Source organism: Stegodyphus dumicola, chromosome 1, assembly GCF_044657685.1.
Source record: "Stegodyphus dumicola isolate Sdum_Otavi_A_Nest chromosome 1, ASM4465768v1".
In the NCBI taxonomy this organism is placed as follows: domain Eukaryota; kingdom Metazoa; phylum Arthropoda; class Arachnida; order Araneae; family Eresidae; genus Stegodyphus; species Stegodyphus dumicola.
In genome coordinates this window covers 63,471,352-63,487,029 of record NC_140768.1, presented here as the reverse complement: position 1 = coordinate 63,487,029, position 15,678 = coordinate 63,471,352, and the positions used below count along the sequence as shown (strand labels likewise).

Genomic DNA, 15,678 nt, shown 5'->3' with positions numbered 1-15,678 from the left:
ACCAATATTTATCCTGATATATAAAACCATCTACTTCAAAAATCCAAAAGTTCTAAACCATGTGAGGTTAATCTTTGGATTATGGTAACTTGGCGATTTTTTGGCGACCAATCCTGCTACAGCAACCTGCTAGTTTTTGTTTGGATGCCATTTTGTTTTCACGAAGTAAAGGCCACTTTTTTTTTTTTTTAACTCAACATTTTTTTCCAACAATCTGCTAGCTGAATTACGCTTATGTTAGAACTTTTATGGAACAAAAATGCTTAATCATGACAAAGATTAGGTGCGAAATTGGGAGTGCAGAATTGCAAACTGCTTGCCGCATTTTTAAGAATTGCACGTACACGGTATCCAAGTACACGTCGACCTATTTTCACTTAAAAAAACATCCCAGAATTGCACAAAAATGGCATTGCACACACTCTTGACTTTATCCATGCACACTGCTAAAGTCCTCGCTAGTAACCTTTATCGCCTTACCAAAATGTCGCCAAACTACCTGTTACCATATTCCAAAGATTAGCCCCATGTGAAATAATGCTGCTAGACTTACATTCCCATTTTAACATAGTTACAGAACTATACCTCACACACCTAATACTATTTTTCCACATCTGTAAGTTGATAATCATAAATATGTTGATAGAGAATACTACTTATCAAAATTAGAGCATAATGGATTATTTTTATTTCCACACCCATGCTTCTTTTCAAACTTTCTCCCATGCTTGCTGCTTCTTGCAATCATGCTGTTCTCATTAAGAAGCTTTTATTTCAATTCTATTCAGCTTTGGATACAAAAATATTTCATAGCATTTAGACAGGAATGATTTTAATACAAGGAATAATTTTACAAAGACCAAACTAAATCACAAATTTTTAATTCAATGAAAATATAACACAGATAAAAAAATACCAATTCAAAAAATGTTAATATCCACTGATTATAAGATTTCTATTGATATTCTAAGATTTTTGTATGACTTCAATGGAGTCACTTTATGGAAACAAACTAATGGAATCAAAATGAATCTATTTTCAGCAATGATTTAGCTAAAACATGACACTGCACCCACAGTGACACAGCAGTGGCAATGCTGCCACTGCTGTGTCACTGTGGGCAGCACTGTGTCACTGTGCACTTTGTGGGCAGCATTTTTAATGTTAAACATATTATAGGGGTTAGCCATATAGATTTTTGGAGTTGAAAGGCTAATTGAGATTTATTGGTTTATAGAAAATTTCACAAAGGTAATCTGTCAAATGGGATGGATGCCTTCGTGGAGGAGTATAATTCTCTGTGAATGGCTTAATAATGAGAACTGTTGCATTTCATGTTAGGATAGGGTACTGGTTCATATTAATTTCATATATGCATGAATAAAATGTTGTATATCCTTCACTACACGTAAGGTAAACATATAAGGCAGCCAATTCGATGTTCAGGATTTAATCCATGGTCGAACTACTAGTATTCAGCCATCTTATCCACTCAGTCATTCAGGTGAAGGTTCATGAGACCTTGAACTGTGATGCAAAACTGAATAGAGGCGAAAACTGCTTTTACATCGGACAAAGCATTCAAAGAAATTAAAAAAGAGACATTCCGAAAAACTGAACTCGTGCATTTTCTTTTTCAAATCATTTTTTATGCATATAAGCATATTTATATACATATTTTTTTATTAAATCGATAACGGGATATTACCTAACTCAAAAGAAGCAAACAGCAAAATAGGAAATAAATCCTGAATATAATTCTGAATTAAATTTTAAATACAAATATCTAAGTTGATAATTCTTTTTGTCTTTTTCAAGAACACCACAGAATTAAATACACATATAGTATAGTGAGATCAATCTCAAACAAATAAAAAAAATAATTGAAAAATTAAATTTACATTTCAACGTATACTACAATTTATTGTAATGCATCAAATTCTAGAATTCAGAAAAGAAACTTTGAAATTAACAAGTTCCACCAACATTCTCGGCGAATCAGAAATTGTAAACAAACGAAAACGATAGCCAATGCTGCCATATAAACTTCCCGAATTAGCAGGCATTTGTCTCATTTTTATATTGGTCTTCTTTTTTAAAAATATAAATAGAATTTTGTCTGCACATTAAACCTTAAAAATTTAAGAATGTTATTATGTATTTTAAGGCAGCCTATGAATTTTAAATTTCAAAACATAAAAATTGGCCATAATGACCTAGCGAATTGAAATGAAACTAGTACGGCAGTGTATTGTTGTTATGAATATTTGTTTACTTTATTCCAAAACTAGAGACAGTAGTTTGGTTATCGTATAATCATATGTCGTACTGCTTATAGTATACTAATTTTTAGTAAATTTTAGAATGGGTTTCGTTTTTCCTAAATTTTGTTATGGAGCATTTTCTCGATTATCAGGTATCTAATGCCTTAATAATAATTTTACTGAATTTTACTAAATTCATGTCTTATCTGTCCTGGCTAATGTTTTTTATTTATAAGCAGAGGTGTAAATAATATTAACAACATTTCTGTTAATTAATTTATGGAAACTATGTAATACTACGCACTAATAATTTTATACTACGTAATAGCATATTAATGTGGAATAGAGCATTTAAATTCATTTTTAAAATCTGAACTCTCTTCATTTGCTATAAAAATGTAGACAGCAATTTTCTTTTATTTCTTGATGTATTATTTTCTGTTTGGAACGCTTCATAATTCTATTTAAATATAGCAACATATAGAAATAGGGCATTTAAAAAATCGTTAAAATCTTTTTAATATAATGTTCAGTTTTAAAATAATATCAGTAGCAGTTGTGTAAAATATTATGCCTATTACCTTTTCAATAATAGTAAAAATGTGTTTAAATCAAGATTTTTTAGCCCAACAGTGACTGCGAAACACTAGCACTAAGCTATGGGAATTGAATAACGGCTGCACGGGCGTTCAAAATTTCTTTTACATAAATAAAAACTATCAGAAAGAGCTCCCTACTTATGTATCTAGTTCTGATTACTTTGCTATCATTAATTAATCAAGTAACTCAAAAATTGCCAGAGATTGTAAAGAAATTTATTCTGTTAATCATTCATTATATTGCCACATCACCTAAAAGTATCTATATATTGTTTACTTCCTTATTCTGTTTCACACTACACAATCTTCAGATAAAAAAATACATTATTTATAATGTTATAACACACATTGAATAATCAGTGTATTACATATTTAATCCCTAATTTTAGAAAGTGATTAAAAGTACTTATTTTATGTTCAAGGAGATTTTTTTTTTTTTTTTTTTTTTGTTTAGCTATTCAGATTTACCCTTTCCTTTGTCTGATCCTTTTATTTGAGGTCTGCTTTTGTAATGCTCATCCTACCGGTCTTTCCCACAAGGATTTTCTCCAGCTTAATTATTTTGTTCTGTACATTCATTAGAAAAATGTGTTTCTAATTTTTTCTTAAAATAACAGGTACTCTTCTGTTAGTGGGACTGGATCTAGAAATGTATGTATATATGGAAATGTGTATGGATGCTTGTGTTCATGCATACATGCATATACAAGGTGAGACCGAAAAGAAAGGTGACTGTCATAATAATAACTGTATTATATATTTACGTATAAATACTTCACTGTCTATCAAAGTAGTTCCCACAGTCTACAGTACTAGTACACTTTTGACAACGTTCATATACAAGTTCTGGAAACTTTTGGAAAAGTCCTCCTTTGAGACTGTGTTAAGTTCCCTGGTAACAACAGCTTGAATGTCCGAGATGCTTGAAAATCGGTGTCTCTTTTGTGCCAATTTCAGTCATGGAAAGAGGGAAAAGTCTGCTAGCACAAGATCAGGGGAATAAGGTGGGTGAAATAACTCTGTAACCTTTTGCTGTGCGAGGAACCGTCTAACACACATTGCACTATTAGTGTGTGCATTATCATGCAGCAGAAACCACTTGCCTGATGCAGCAAGATGGGGCTGAACACGATGAATGCGAGCCAGGAGGTGCTTCAGAACATGGCAATAAAATTCACCATTAACTGTTTGACCTTCAAGTATGTATTCCTTATGGATAATTCCCTGTGTGTCGAAAAAGGCAATCAATATTGTCTTAACCTTTGATTTTTCGAAATGAAACTTTCTCGATTTCGGCGATGAGGGACTGCGCCACTCCATGCTTTGGCATTTTGTTTGTGGATCATACACGGAACATCATATTTGATCTCCTACGACGATTGACTGTAAAAACGTGTCATGTTTATCTGCTGCATTGATGAAGTCCCCAAAGGTAATCCAATCGCTGATGTTTTTGTTCATCACTTAAGTAATGAGAGACAAATGCCGCACAAAGTTTTTGTTTACACAAATCCTGCATCAGTATCGTTCGGACAATCTCATGAGGAAGATTCGATTCATTCGCCATTATTCGGATGGACAAATGTTGATCTTGCAGCAATAACTTCCTAATTCTTTCAACATTTGCCATTGTTACTGCAATGCTCATCTTCCACACTTTCACAACCTTCACAGAAAAGTTTGAAATACAGTCAAAAGTCTTTAATCTGGACTCGTTGGGACTTCGGCGATTCCGGATTATAGATATCAGTTTAAATCTGGTAAGATGGCATGCAGAAATTATAAAATTAAAAATATGAAACCGTAATTTATGAAATAAAGAGCAATTATGATCTAAAGGGTATCAAAATTTAGAAAAGAATTTTTTAATTTTTATTTGTTTACTTTATTAAACATTTCTTTCAACGCGCACATGCCTAAAGCATACGTTACGCATTGTCGAAATTAGAAAATTGCAACCAGACAACTATTTGATGTGTATCCATGATATTTATAATGAGAGGAATTTGATTTATATCATATCAAAGACGGAGTACATCGAGATGAAATACTACATTTAGTAAGGAATTATAAGCCGAATAAAATAAAAACATCTGCCTTGAAGATAAGGATAGTGCTGACAGATGAACTTCCGGTTCATTGCGCCGCCGCGACGTTTCCCCCCCCCCCACGAGAGCAGCATGAAATTGATAACAGATTCGGAATGGTTAGAGAAACAAAGGATATGCCTTTATCCATTTTTTGCAGCAATTACACTTTTTGTTTGATGGACATCGAAACATGCTTTCGCTTTGTAGATCCTTTGGCAGCTCCAGAATCGGAAATTCTTTTTGACATAATCGAAAGTTCAAGCTTAGTTTTATAAAATCGCTTTAACAGTCTGCAAAAAATAATAAGCCGGATCCAATTAGAAGATTAAGGAACAACGTTATCTGCGACATTAACTGAAATAGATAATTTTAGCTTAGCTTATACCGTCCATTATACATTAAACGTGCATGCGTAAACATATTATGCGCATGCGTAAACGTATATGCGCATAATACCTTTGCGCAATTGCGTTTACGCATGCGCCGAAAGTTTGCAGTTTTGAGGTCTGGATTATAGATCATTCCGGATTATGGACGTCCGGATTAAAGACTTTTGACTGTACTCTCTTGCAAGATAAAGTTTCGTACACACTTCGAAGCATTTCCAAGGTTTCTGTAGAAGTTTTACCCATTTTAAAAATGAATTTCAGATTTGTTTTCCGCTCCATTACGCAATGCACTAACACCTTTCACGTTTAAGCGAATGCATGAACAAACATGAAATAAGAAATTTTGCAAATGACCCTGAACTTCAACATTGCATACCAAAGATCTTAATGCGCATGTGTTAGGTTGTTGGGCTGTTTTTATTTTTGAAAGGAGGGGTGAGTCACCTTACTTTTCAGTCTAGCCTTGTATGTAAGTGTGTGTATACATACAATCACTTGTGCATACATACATGCGTACATTTCTTTATCTGGTTCTGATAACAGAAGAGTGTCCAATAACATTGGTGCGCATATAAGTTACAAAGCAATACATGTTTATATGAAATATTTTTAATTCTAGGTGTTCTATTCTAGGTGTTTCATTCTGGTTTCAAAAGCTAATAAAATTAATGCTATATTGCTTGGGCAAATTTTGGCATATTTAGTTACCTAATTAGTTACTTATTGATGATAGTACAGTACAAAGTCCATAATCTGGACTCGTTGGGACTTTGGCGATTTCGGATTAGGTGTTTTTCCAGATTATAGATCACCAATTTAAAGCTGCTAAGATAGCATGCAGAAATTATACAATTAAAAATATGAAACGGTAATTTATGAATTAAAGAGCAATATTGATTTAAAGGATATCAAAATTTATGAAAAAAAAAAAAAAAAGCTTAATATTTATTTGTTTACTTTATTAAACATTTCTTTCAATGTAAGTTGTTCAAGTTGCTTCTTTTTTTGTGCTAATACTTTCTCTTTAATTCTATAAACATACATAATTTCTTGTTTAGTTACAAAGTTACACTGTTCGGTTAATCTTTGGATTATGGTAACTTGGCGATTTTTTGGCAAAAATTTGGCAACCAATCCTGCTACAGCAACCTGCTAGTTTTGTTTTGGATGCCATTTTGTTTTCACGAAGTAAAGGCATTTTTTTTTTTTTCTCTCAACATTTTTTCCAACAATCTCCTAGCTGAATTACGCTTATACTAGAACTTTTATGGAACAAAAATGCTTAATAATGATGAAGATTAGATGCGAAATTGGAAGAAAGTGCAGAATCGCAAACTGCTTGCCACGTTTTTAAGAAGTGCACATACACGGTATCATCCATGTACATGTTGACCTATTTTCACTTTAAAAAACATCCCAGAATCACACACTCTTGACTTTATCCATGTACACTACTTATGAAGTCCTAGCTAGTAACTTTTATCGCCTTACCAAAATGTCGCCAAACTACCTGTTACCATATTCCAAAGATTAGCCCACTGTTCAAGTCCTGTAATTGCTGTGTTGAGAATAACAACTAACTTGTCAATCAAAATTTTTTCCTTTTCAATAACCTCTCTGTAACTTTCTTCACTATCGGAAGTGGCATTTTCTGGATCTGGAACCATACTTCAGATTTCACCGTCCGTTAATTGATTGATGATTAATGATCGGGGCATTGTCGTTGCAATTAAAAACTTCTGTTACATCATTATCGCTTCTTCACATTTCTTTACAAAATCCAATAACTCAAAATTTTCATTTTTAGTTTGCGATGTCCGAAAACCTTCAAATTCACGGCATCATCTTCATCGTCCTCACCATGAAATATTGTAGCTGGCCATAAATTATGCCAAGCATTTCTTAACGTATCTGGAGACATATCCTCCCACAATCTTGCAATGCTCCACACAGCAGATTTTATGCTAAAAAATTTCAAAAAATCTTGAATAGTCTTGCCATTGTTCAAAAAATTTAAAATAGATTTAAAAATTAAAATGCTACTTTATATTTGCATTTCAGCACGTGCACTGTTCCCATATCAATAGGCTGAATGATAGACGTACAATTTGGAGGGAAGAATAATATGCATACATTATCTTTCACTAAAACTTTAAGTGAAGTAGGCGCCAAACAGTTGTCAACAATCAGGACTATTTCCGAGTCATTAGATAAACCAATTGAAATCAAATGTCGCCGAGCCTCGGGTATAAAATAATTTTCAAACCAATCATTCATCAGCACTCATGTCATCCGTGCCCTTTTATTTGAGCGATATATAACGGGGAAAATTGTTACTCCTTAAAATGTTCGAGGTCGTGCATGTTTTTGGATTACGAAAAGTTTGCACTTGTGCATTCCTGCAGCATTTGCATATGCTAAAACTGTTAGTCTCACTTTGGAATCTTTGACACCAGTTGGAGCCTTTTCTGGTGAATCTTCGGATTATGGTAACTTGGAGATTTTTTGGTGAAAATTTGGCGACCAACCCTGCTACAGCAAACTGCTACTTTTTTTTTTTTGAACGGCATTTTGTTTTTACAAAATAAAGGCATTTTTTTTTTTTAACTCAACATTTTGTCCAACAATCTGCTAGCTGAATTACGCTTATGCTAGAACTTTAATGGAACAAAAGTGCTTAATCATGACGAAGATTAGATGCGAAATTGGGAGAAAGTGCAGAATCGCCCACTGCTTGCCACTTTTTTAAGAATTGCACATACACGTTATCCATGTACACGTCGACCTATTGTCACTTAAAAAAAATCCTAGAATTGCGCACACTCTTGACTTTATCCATGTACACATGGACCTATTTTCACTTAAAAAATCAAAGAAAATTGACAAAAATCCAATTCTTCTTACTCTTGTAAAAAGCACCAAACAAATAAGTGGGCGATTCCGCACTTTAGCAGCGAAATTGTTTTTAAGTGCTTATTAGCTAAAATCTCGATTAGAATTTTCTGGAAAATGTCACATTACATGTATCATGATCTCTCAATTCTCTGAGACAAAATAATCTGTGATTCTAACTGTGTACTTCTCAGATTATTGCTAAAGTCCTACTAGTAACCTTTATCGCCTTACCAAAATATCGCCAAACTACCTGTTACCATATTCTAAAGATTAGCCCCTTTTCTGTAGAGGTTGACAAGATATTTCGTGGTACATATTGCCAGAAAAGACCAGTTTCATCAGCATTGTAAATTTGTTCTGGAGTTAATTGTTCACTAGTAATGAGTTCAATAAATTCATCTGCAAATTGTGCACTGGCTTCAGTATCAGCTGAAGCTTTTTCACCTGAAATTTTTAATTGTCTTATACCATGGTGATTTTTAAATTTGGTTAACCAACCTGTCGAACATGTGCACTAAGTGTTTAAGTTTATTTCTTCATGAAATATTTTGGCTTGAGCCATTAGCATTGGACCCATCAATAGCACGCGCTCGCTGCGATGCTGTCTGATCCATTCAATCATCACTTTAATCGTCACTTTTAGAATAGCGAACCCTTTTTCTGTTATTCATTGCAAGTGGGGTGTCGGAATCCCCAAAAATTCAAAAAGTTCCTTTTTTGTTCTGCTTATGTCATATACAGTTGACTTTCCAATGTCATACTCCTTGCATAATTTTGAGACAGATTTGCCTTTATCCATTTTTTGCAGCAATTCCACTTTTTATTTTGATTGTCATCGAAACATGCTATCGCTTTGAAGATCCTTCGGCAGCTTTTGTTTGTGGCTTACGCCGAAGAGAGAATTGGAAACTCTTTTTGACATAATCAAAAGTTCAAGCTTAATTTTTATAAAATTGCCCTAACAGTCTGCAACAAATAATAAGCCGAATCCAATTAGAAGATTAAGGAACAGCGCAATCTGCAACATTAACTGAAATGCCTTAGAATGAGTAAAGATAATTTTAGCCTAGCTTATACAATTTGTTATACATTAAATGCGCATGCGTAAAGCATAAAAAAAAGTTTGTGGCTTTGAGGTCCAGATTATAGATCATTCCGGATAATGGACATCCAGATTACGGACTTTGTACTGTATTTTGCATTGCTTTAAAGCTATGTATTTTAAATTCTATATGAAATTAAGCTAACATTAAAAATCTACTACTGATAATAATGTACTATATAGAATCAGAACAATTTTGTTAATTTGTTATTGTTGTCTTGTCCATATTACATGGAGCTTACGGCGAAGATAGGTTGGACCTTTGTTTTTCACCCCCAATTTTGAGGGAGAGCATCCCGAGGGTCTCCCACCAATCCACACAAGAGGACTTTCGGCTCGCCGCATATTTAGAGTGCTGCCATGCCACACCAACACTATACATTTACAAGCATCCATGTTTTACCCGGGATTCGAACCCGGGCCTTTTATGCCGTAGTAGGCTTTCCCAACCTCTATACCATCTGGACGACCAAGATACTTTTATTTTAACTAAGTGCAAAATTAGTACGGTGGGAAAATGGGCTAAGAGTATGGTATATCAAAGATGTTTTTTTCCCTTAGATCTCATTTAATGGCAAAATTTCTTTTTCTTGTAAAGTGCTTACAGTGTCTCTTTCATAAGAGAGATTTCATAATGTCATGCCTTTAAATTTACAAAGGTTCCCATTGTACTCATACTTGTTCATAAATTATAATAAATTTAATCTAATTGGAAGAGAAACATGGCAATTTAAAATTTAGCCCAAAAGCAATTTTAATTTGACAAAAATTCTGAATAAAATTCTATTGAATTTCAAAGGCAATTAGATACAGATTTTCTTTTCTTCAAAGGGGGGTTGAAAAAAATGCCCCTTCATTTTACATACCTTTTTGCTTTGATCTACTCGTTCCTTTCAGTATAAATAGGTCTCACTCCTCCTTTGTTTGCAAAAATTTTTTTTATGTAAAAAATTATGCCTGGCCGTCCTTGAAATTACTATTAAGAATTTCGATGTGTTAAATTAAGATTGCATTTTTGGCTAATTTTAAACTTAAATCTTTTGAAATAATTTTGTTTCCTTTACCATTAGGTCACTATGCCTTTGATGGTTATGAATAAACTCAGCTCATGTTCCAGTTATGCACTGCAGTAGGCACAAATTGTGTTGTTGGTAAGAGCCTTGAGCATCGTACAGGTGATAGTATGGAGAGCACCTCGGGGGATGGGTCTAAGAGTCTTCCACCCCTCTTTCCTTACCAGCAACCTCTCAAGAGAACTTTTGGCCTGCTGCATATTTTGAGTGCCCCTGTGCCACACACACTGTATGCATTTACAAACGGCCGTTCTTTCGCCGAGATTTGAACCTGAGCCTTTCGGTACAGCAATCATCATCACTAACCACTATCCCGGTTGGGTGGCGTGTTTTATTTGTTATATAAAGTAAAGCATAACTTGCATGTGCTTTAAATCTTCACTACAAGAAGCTAAAAGCAGTCTACCATACATGTAAGTGCTTTAACAAGATAAATAATGCTACCAGAAGGCATAGCTGTGTACTTTTAATCTGAGGTGACGACACTCATGAGGAGACTTCATATAAGGATTGGTAACTGACTAGTTTGCTATTTGTTTAAGTTGCGTATTACTGCGTATAAAGAACTAAAACAGATTTATTATGAATCTAAGAGAAGCTGTATTAACAATAACAACATTGAAGACATCAAAATAATTATTACAAATAGTAGTTATCTCATTATCTGAGGATCTTGCTAGCGGCAGGAGTCTCTCTATTCAAGATTTGAGCATTTTAATATATTGATGTGTCTTGAACAGTCTTCATACTGAATTAGTCATGCCCTCTTAATTTTTTGGTTGTATTTTATGTTTTGTTATTCATTATAGTTTAAACAATATTAGAAGACAAAATGATATATTATTCCATAATCTTCCATGAAATTGAGAGGCTTTGATGGTAGAAACAGTGCAAATTATTAAATCTATTGATACTGATCGAGAAGTTGTAATGTTAACTGGAGGTGTTACTGAATGAATTATTGCTTCTGCTGTGTCAGAGCATGTTGTCTTGCACTTTGTAACAGCTTGAAGACTGAAACTTATGGGAGACTGCTCACATGAATTTCTTATCTTTGTGTGGACTGCTGTATATTGCCCCTCCATTATCATCATGATGATATGTAAAGGTCAGAGAAATGCACGTCTGCCAGAATAAGTTTAATGAATATTTGGTTTGAGGCGATTTGCACATCTAGATTGTAAAGAATCAGGAAAGCAAGTATCCATGTCTGTAATAGCCATAAATGCTGGTTTCACATGGTCATTTGAGACAAACTATTTTTTTATGAATGGATAATTTAAAAACTTTTGCATGTTTGAGCACTTTAAAAGGACCATCGTAAGATGGTTGTAGTGGCTGTCATACTGCATCATGTTGCACAAACATATGCCAACATGTTTTGTAAAGTTTTGTGAATAAACAGTTTTTTTGTTGCATGTGATTTAGTTGGATTTGATTTAAGCAGCTGCGTACAGCTTCGAAGTTATTCATTATGTTCAACAGGATCAGTTTCAGAATTCAATGTGTCAAGAAAAATAACCTGAAAGTTTAATTGTAGTTCTGCATACAAGTTCAGGAGGAGTGTAATCATTGCTTTCTTTGAAAGCTGTTCTCAGACCAAGTTGCACTGTTGTTAAAATTTCTGTCAATTTTTGAGTTTGGTGACACATTAATGCAGTTCTAAAGAATGGGTAAAATTCCTCAATTAAGCCGTTGCTTTGAATATGATAAGTAGTTGTGTATATTTGTTGTATGCCTAAGAGTTTTGTTAAAGCTTCAATAAACAAGACTCGGATTTATGTCCTCTGTTGTAATAGTAGTTGGAACACCAAATCAAGATATCCAGTTCATGTTGAAAGCCTCTACTACTGTTGTAGCTTGTATACTGATGATGAGGATAGCTTCTATCCATCTAGTGAACCAACTGATAGCTGTTAGACAATGCATCTATCGATCTAAATGTGAAATTGGTCTGATGAGATCTGAAAATGAAATTGCATAGAAATTCCACTAAATGATTGTGAAAGTAATGAAGTGTGCTTGTGTATTTGAGCTTTTTGACATGGAAATACTCTATGTTGCCCAGTTCACAACATCTTTGTTGATGTTTGGCCACACATAATGGCTACGAACTAATTTTGATATCATTCAAATGGCTGAATGAGCTAAATTATGTATGCAATTGAAACACGCAATTTTTGGAATGCCTTGGGAATATTATAAGGTCTTGCTATGCCAGTAGATATATCTCAATATAATTCTATTTTTGAATTTAGAAGCTTAACTTTTTTTTATTTCTAAAGATAATTAGTAGTATTTGATATTTAACCCAATATCTGTTGTTTGTATAACTGAGCAATTTCTTCGTAATCAATATGACCAATAATTTTAATTTCATGAGTGCGAGAGAATGGGTCGGTAACATAATTATCTGTTCCTTTTATGTATTGGATATCAGTGGTGAATTTTGAAATAAAGTTAACAATTTTGACATAGGGAGCACTATTTCAGGTTTTTGTTTGAAAGCAAGTATTTGTGGTTTGTGATCGACAAACACTGTAATTTTTTTCCTTTTTTTTGTGTGTGTGTTTGTGTGTATCATTAAAAAATGAAAATTAAATTTCTATTATAGGACAACTGGTGTGTAAGAAAATTATAGGTGTAAGAGCTATATCAAATGCATTTAATTTACCTGATACTCACAAAATGCTGCAAAAAACATGTCGAGAGTTTGCTGAAAAAGAATTACAACCTATTGCTGCAAAAATCGACAAGGAGCACTTATTTCCAAAAGAACAGGTATTGCTGGCAAAGACCATAATTTTTAATTATTTATGCTTGTTTAGATTAAGGGAAAAAACTATATTTTTATTTTTGCTTAAGAATTTAATTTTAAGAAATATGTACTCATGCATGATATTAAACTAAGGAAAAGATGAGAAAATAAAATTATTTTTAAAAAAGTACTTTCTTGAACTTTGGTAAAAATTTCTATTTTGTGACCTGAACTCCAATATAAAATCCAGAAACAAATGTTTATCTCTTTGTAAATAAAAATAATACTAACTCATGTCATTTAATAAAACTATGCCTTTATCATCTAAATAAAATATAAATAATTGTAATTTATTTGTTGTTACAGAATTTTATGATTATCATTATGTATACATTATCTGACAGTTAGGACAGTATATTTACAAGCAACCTGAAAAAATGTCTTACCTTGAAATTTTAAAAGGCTTAAGTAAATTTAAAATGCTTAGTAAATTAGATATTATACATATGGAAGATACAAAACTTTATCGAACTTAAAACATGAATAAACTAGGTAATTGAAACGTTTCACTTCAAACAAAGTACTTTAGCTGAAAATGATTATCCATTAACTATATTTCAGACAACAAAATTTTGCATCTTGAAGTTTCATATGATATGATAAAAAATTTCAGAAGGGCTATTAATTTCGTTTTGGCATTTTGCATTGAAAACTTTAAATGTTGGTTCACTTTTCAAATTGTAGCCACCAAATATTATCATCCTGTGTTACATATAAAGAAATTTAATGAAGAATCTGCATAAATGTAAGTATGTTTATCGCATTGTGATATAACAATGGTACTTTGAGCCATCAAATTTTGAATAATTTAATCCTCTGCCAAATATGGGCATCTGGAAACCCTATTTGGATTTTGGAATTTGTTTCATTATTTATCAGACATTAAAGAATTTTTTATTAACAAACACAACGATTTCAAAGCAAGGAATGGCAACAATGTAGAGTGGAAAAATTTTTATCTCCAGCACGCAAGACTGTGTATCAAAATTTCTAAAGATATGCTCATTTTAAAATTATTTTGCGATATTGCTGTTGAATTGAATTTTATGGTTTAAGTGCAAAGAACATTTAATAGATAAAGGTAACACAGAAAAGGTTTTAAAAAATTCTCTTTGGGCATAATGTAAAATCTGAAAGATTTCAGATTTTTTTTAATTGTTATAATATCTAAGTTTTGTGTTGATACTTCATATAATTTTTTTAAATGTTCAGTAGTACGTCCTATAAGGAATACCTCTATTTTAGGAACAATTCTGTTGGTCCCAGTCACTTTGAATAAAGACTTTAATGTACACTGCGCAAAAAAAAAAGCGGGGGGCAGTTCTATATCTCGCATTCTACTGGGCCGATTGACAAAATTCAAATTGTTTTCATGTCAAAATTCAATTGTTTTCATGTCAATAAGTTGTATATTAGCTTTATATATAGCATTGTTCTAATATAGGTATTTTGACACAAAATCAGACTTTTTCTGAAATGGCATGCCAATTTTTTTTTCACATTTTGATTCTATGACTCAAATTATGCCTGGATATTAAATTTTGTAATTTGTGGTGAGAAATTTAAAAATTTATCTTGACTTATTTTTCTTAGTTTGGGCCAAGCTAATTATAAATTTCACTTGGTGAACTTCTTAATTTATAGCAACCTATTTTTCTCTCCTTTTTTTCATTGTACATGAGTGGGGAAAAAGTCATTGTTTATTACTTTCAAATAAATTTAACAAAGTGTGCAAACCACATTTGACGTAATTATTACTTATAACAAATATACCAGATTTCAAAACGCGCCAATATGTAAATTCACATATATCCTAGGAAATTTTGAATAAAAAACTCTTGATTAATGGAAACATTCTTGGTAAATGCTTTCACAGTAATTCATCTTGCGACGGTCCAAGAATTTTACCTCTAGCGTTGCAATACAAATGCCCCCATCTGTATCTCTTAATCATTACCTCCTATTCCGAAAACCAACAAAACAGAACCGAGGTCCTATTCCATTATTCCATGCACCATTATTCAGGCGTCATGCCTGCTTTGAGCACTCTAATGTTTTCAAAGTAAACTTGCCGGTCACCCAAGACAACCAGTGAAGATCATCAAAGGAAAGTGGCTGGCTGTTTAGAACAGGCAGTAACCACTGGTAGCCAGACCACCTGTCTGGAACTGAGATCCAACTACGAGCTTTTTAACCGCAACATTTTTAATTAATTTTTTGCAGGTATGCTTAGAAATACATCTGTTTTAAGATGATGGTAAAAATTTTATAGGTTATAGATCAAAATTTTTTTCAAAAAATTTATTAAAATTATTAAAAAATACAAATTTTAAAAATAAATAAAAAAAATGGGTGAATTTTATTTGGAATAAACCTAAATTTCAAAATGTGAAAGAAAGAATCAACTAAGTTTAATAAAAAAAAGAGATTTTAATAAATATATGCCAA

At 32.7% G+C, this 15,678-nt stretch overlaps 2 protein-coding genes and 1 non-coding gene across 9 annotated transcripts in view; 1 reads left to right on the top strand and 2 right to left on the bottom strand.

Moving 5' to 3' along the window:
* Positions 1–2,033, bottom strand: part of Vps53 (vacuolar protein sorting 53) — a 74,635-nt gene extending 72,602 nt beyond the window's left edge. For 5 of the 6 annotated variants that reach the window (XR_015040809.1, XM_085815628.1, XM_085815632.1 and 2 more), the window contains exon 1: positions 1,902–2,033. The gene's annotated coding sequence lies outside the window, so the exon portion shown is untranslated. The remainder of the gene's footprint in view (positions 1–1,901) is intronic. The other variant, XM_085815649.1, reaches the window with a different exon arrangement.
* LOC146999106 (small nucleolar RNA SNORA17) lies at positions 1,044–1,125 on the bottom strand. The gene has a single exon (XR_015038828.1). It is a non-coding gene; the product is annotated as a small nucleolar RNA SNORA17 (small nucleolar RNA).
* Positions 2,034–2,257: 224 nt separating the features above from the next.
* The window catches only part of Arc42 (Activator-recruited cofactor subunit 42), a 44,808-nt gene continuing 31,387 nt past the window's right edge, over positions 2,258–15,678 (top strand). The window contains exons 1-2 of one of the 2 annotated variants that reach the window (XM_085815613.1): positions 2,258–2,416; positions 13,027–13,193. In XM_085815613.1, the coding sequence (XP_085671739.1) occupies positions 2,365–2,416; positions 13,027–13,193 (219 nt within the window). In that variant the 5' untranslated portion in view covers positions 2,258–2,364. Of the gene's footprint in view, positions 2,417–10,409; positions 13,194–15,678 lie in introns of both variants that reach the window. The other variant, XM_085815617.1, reaches the window with a different exon arrangement.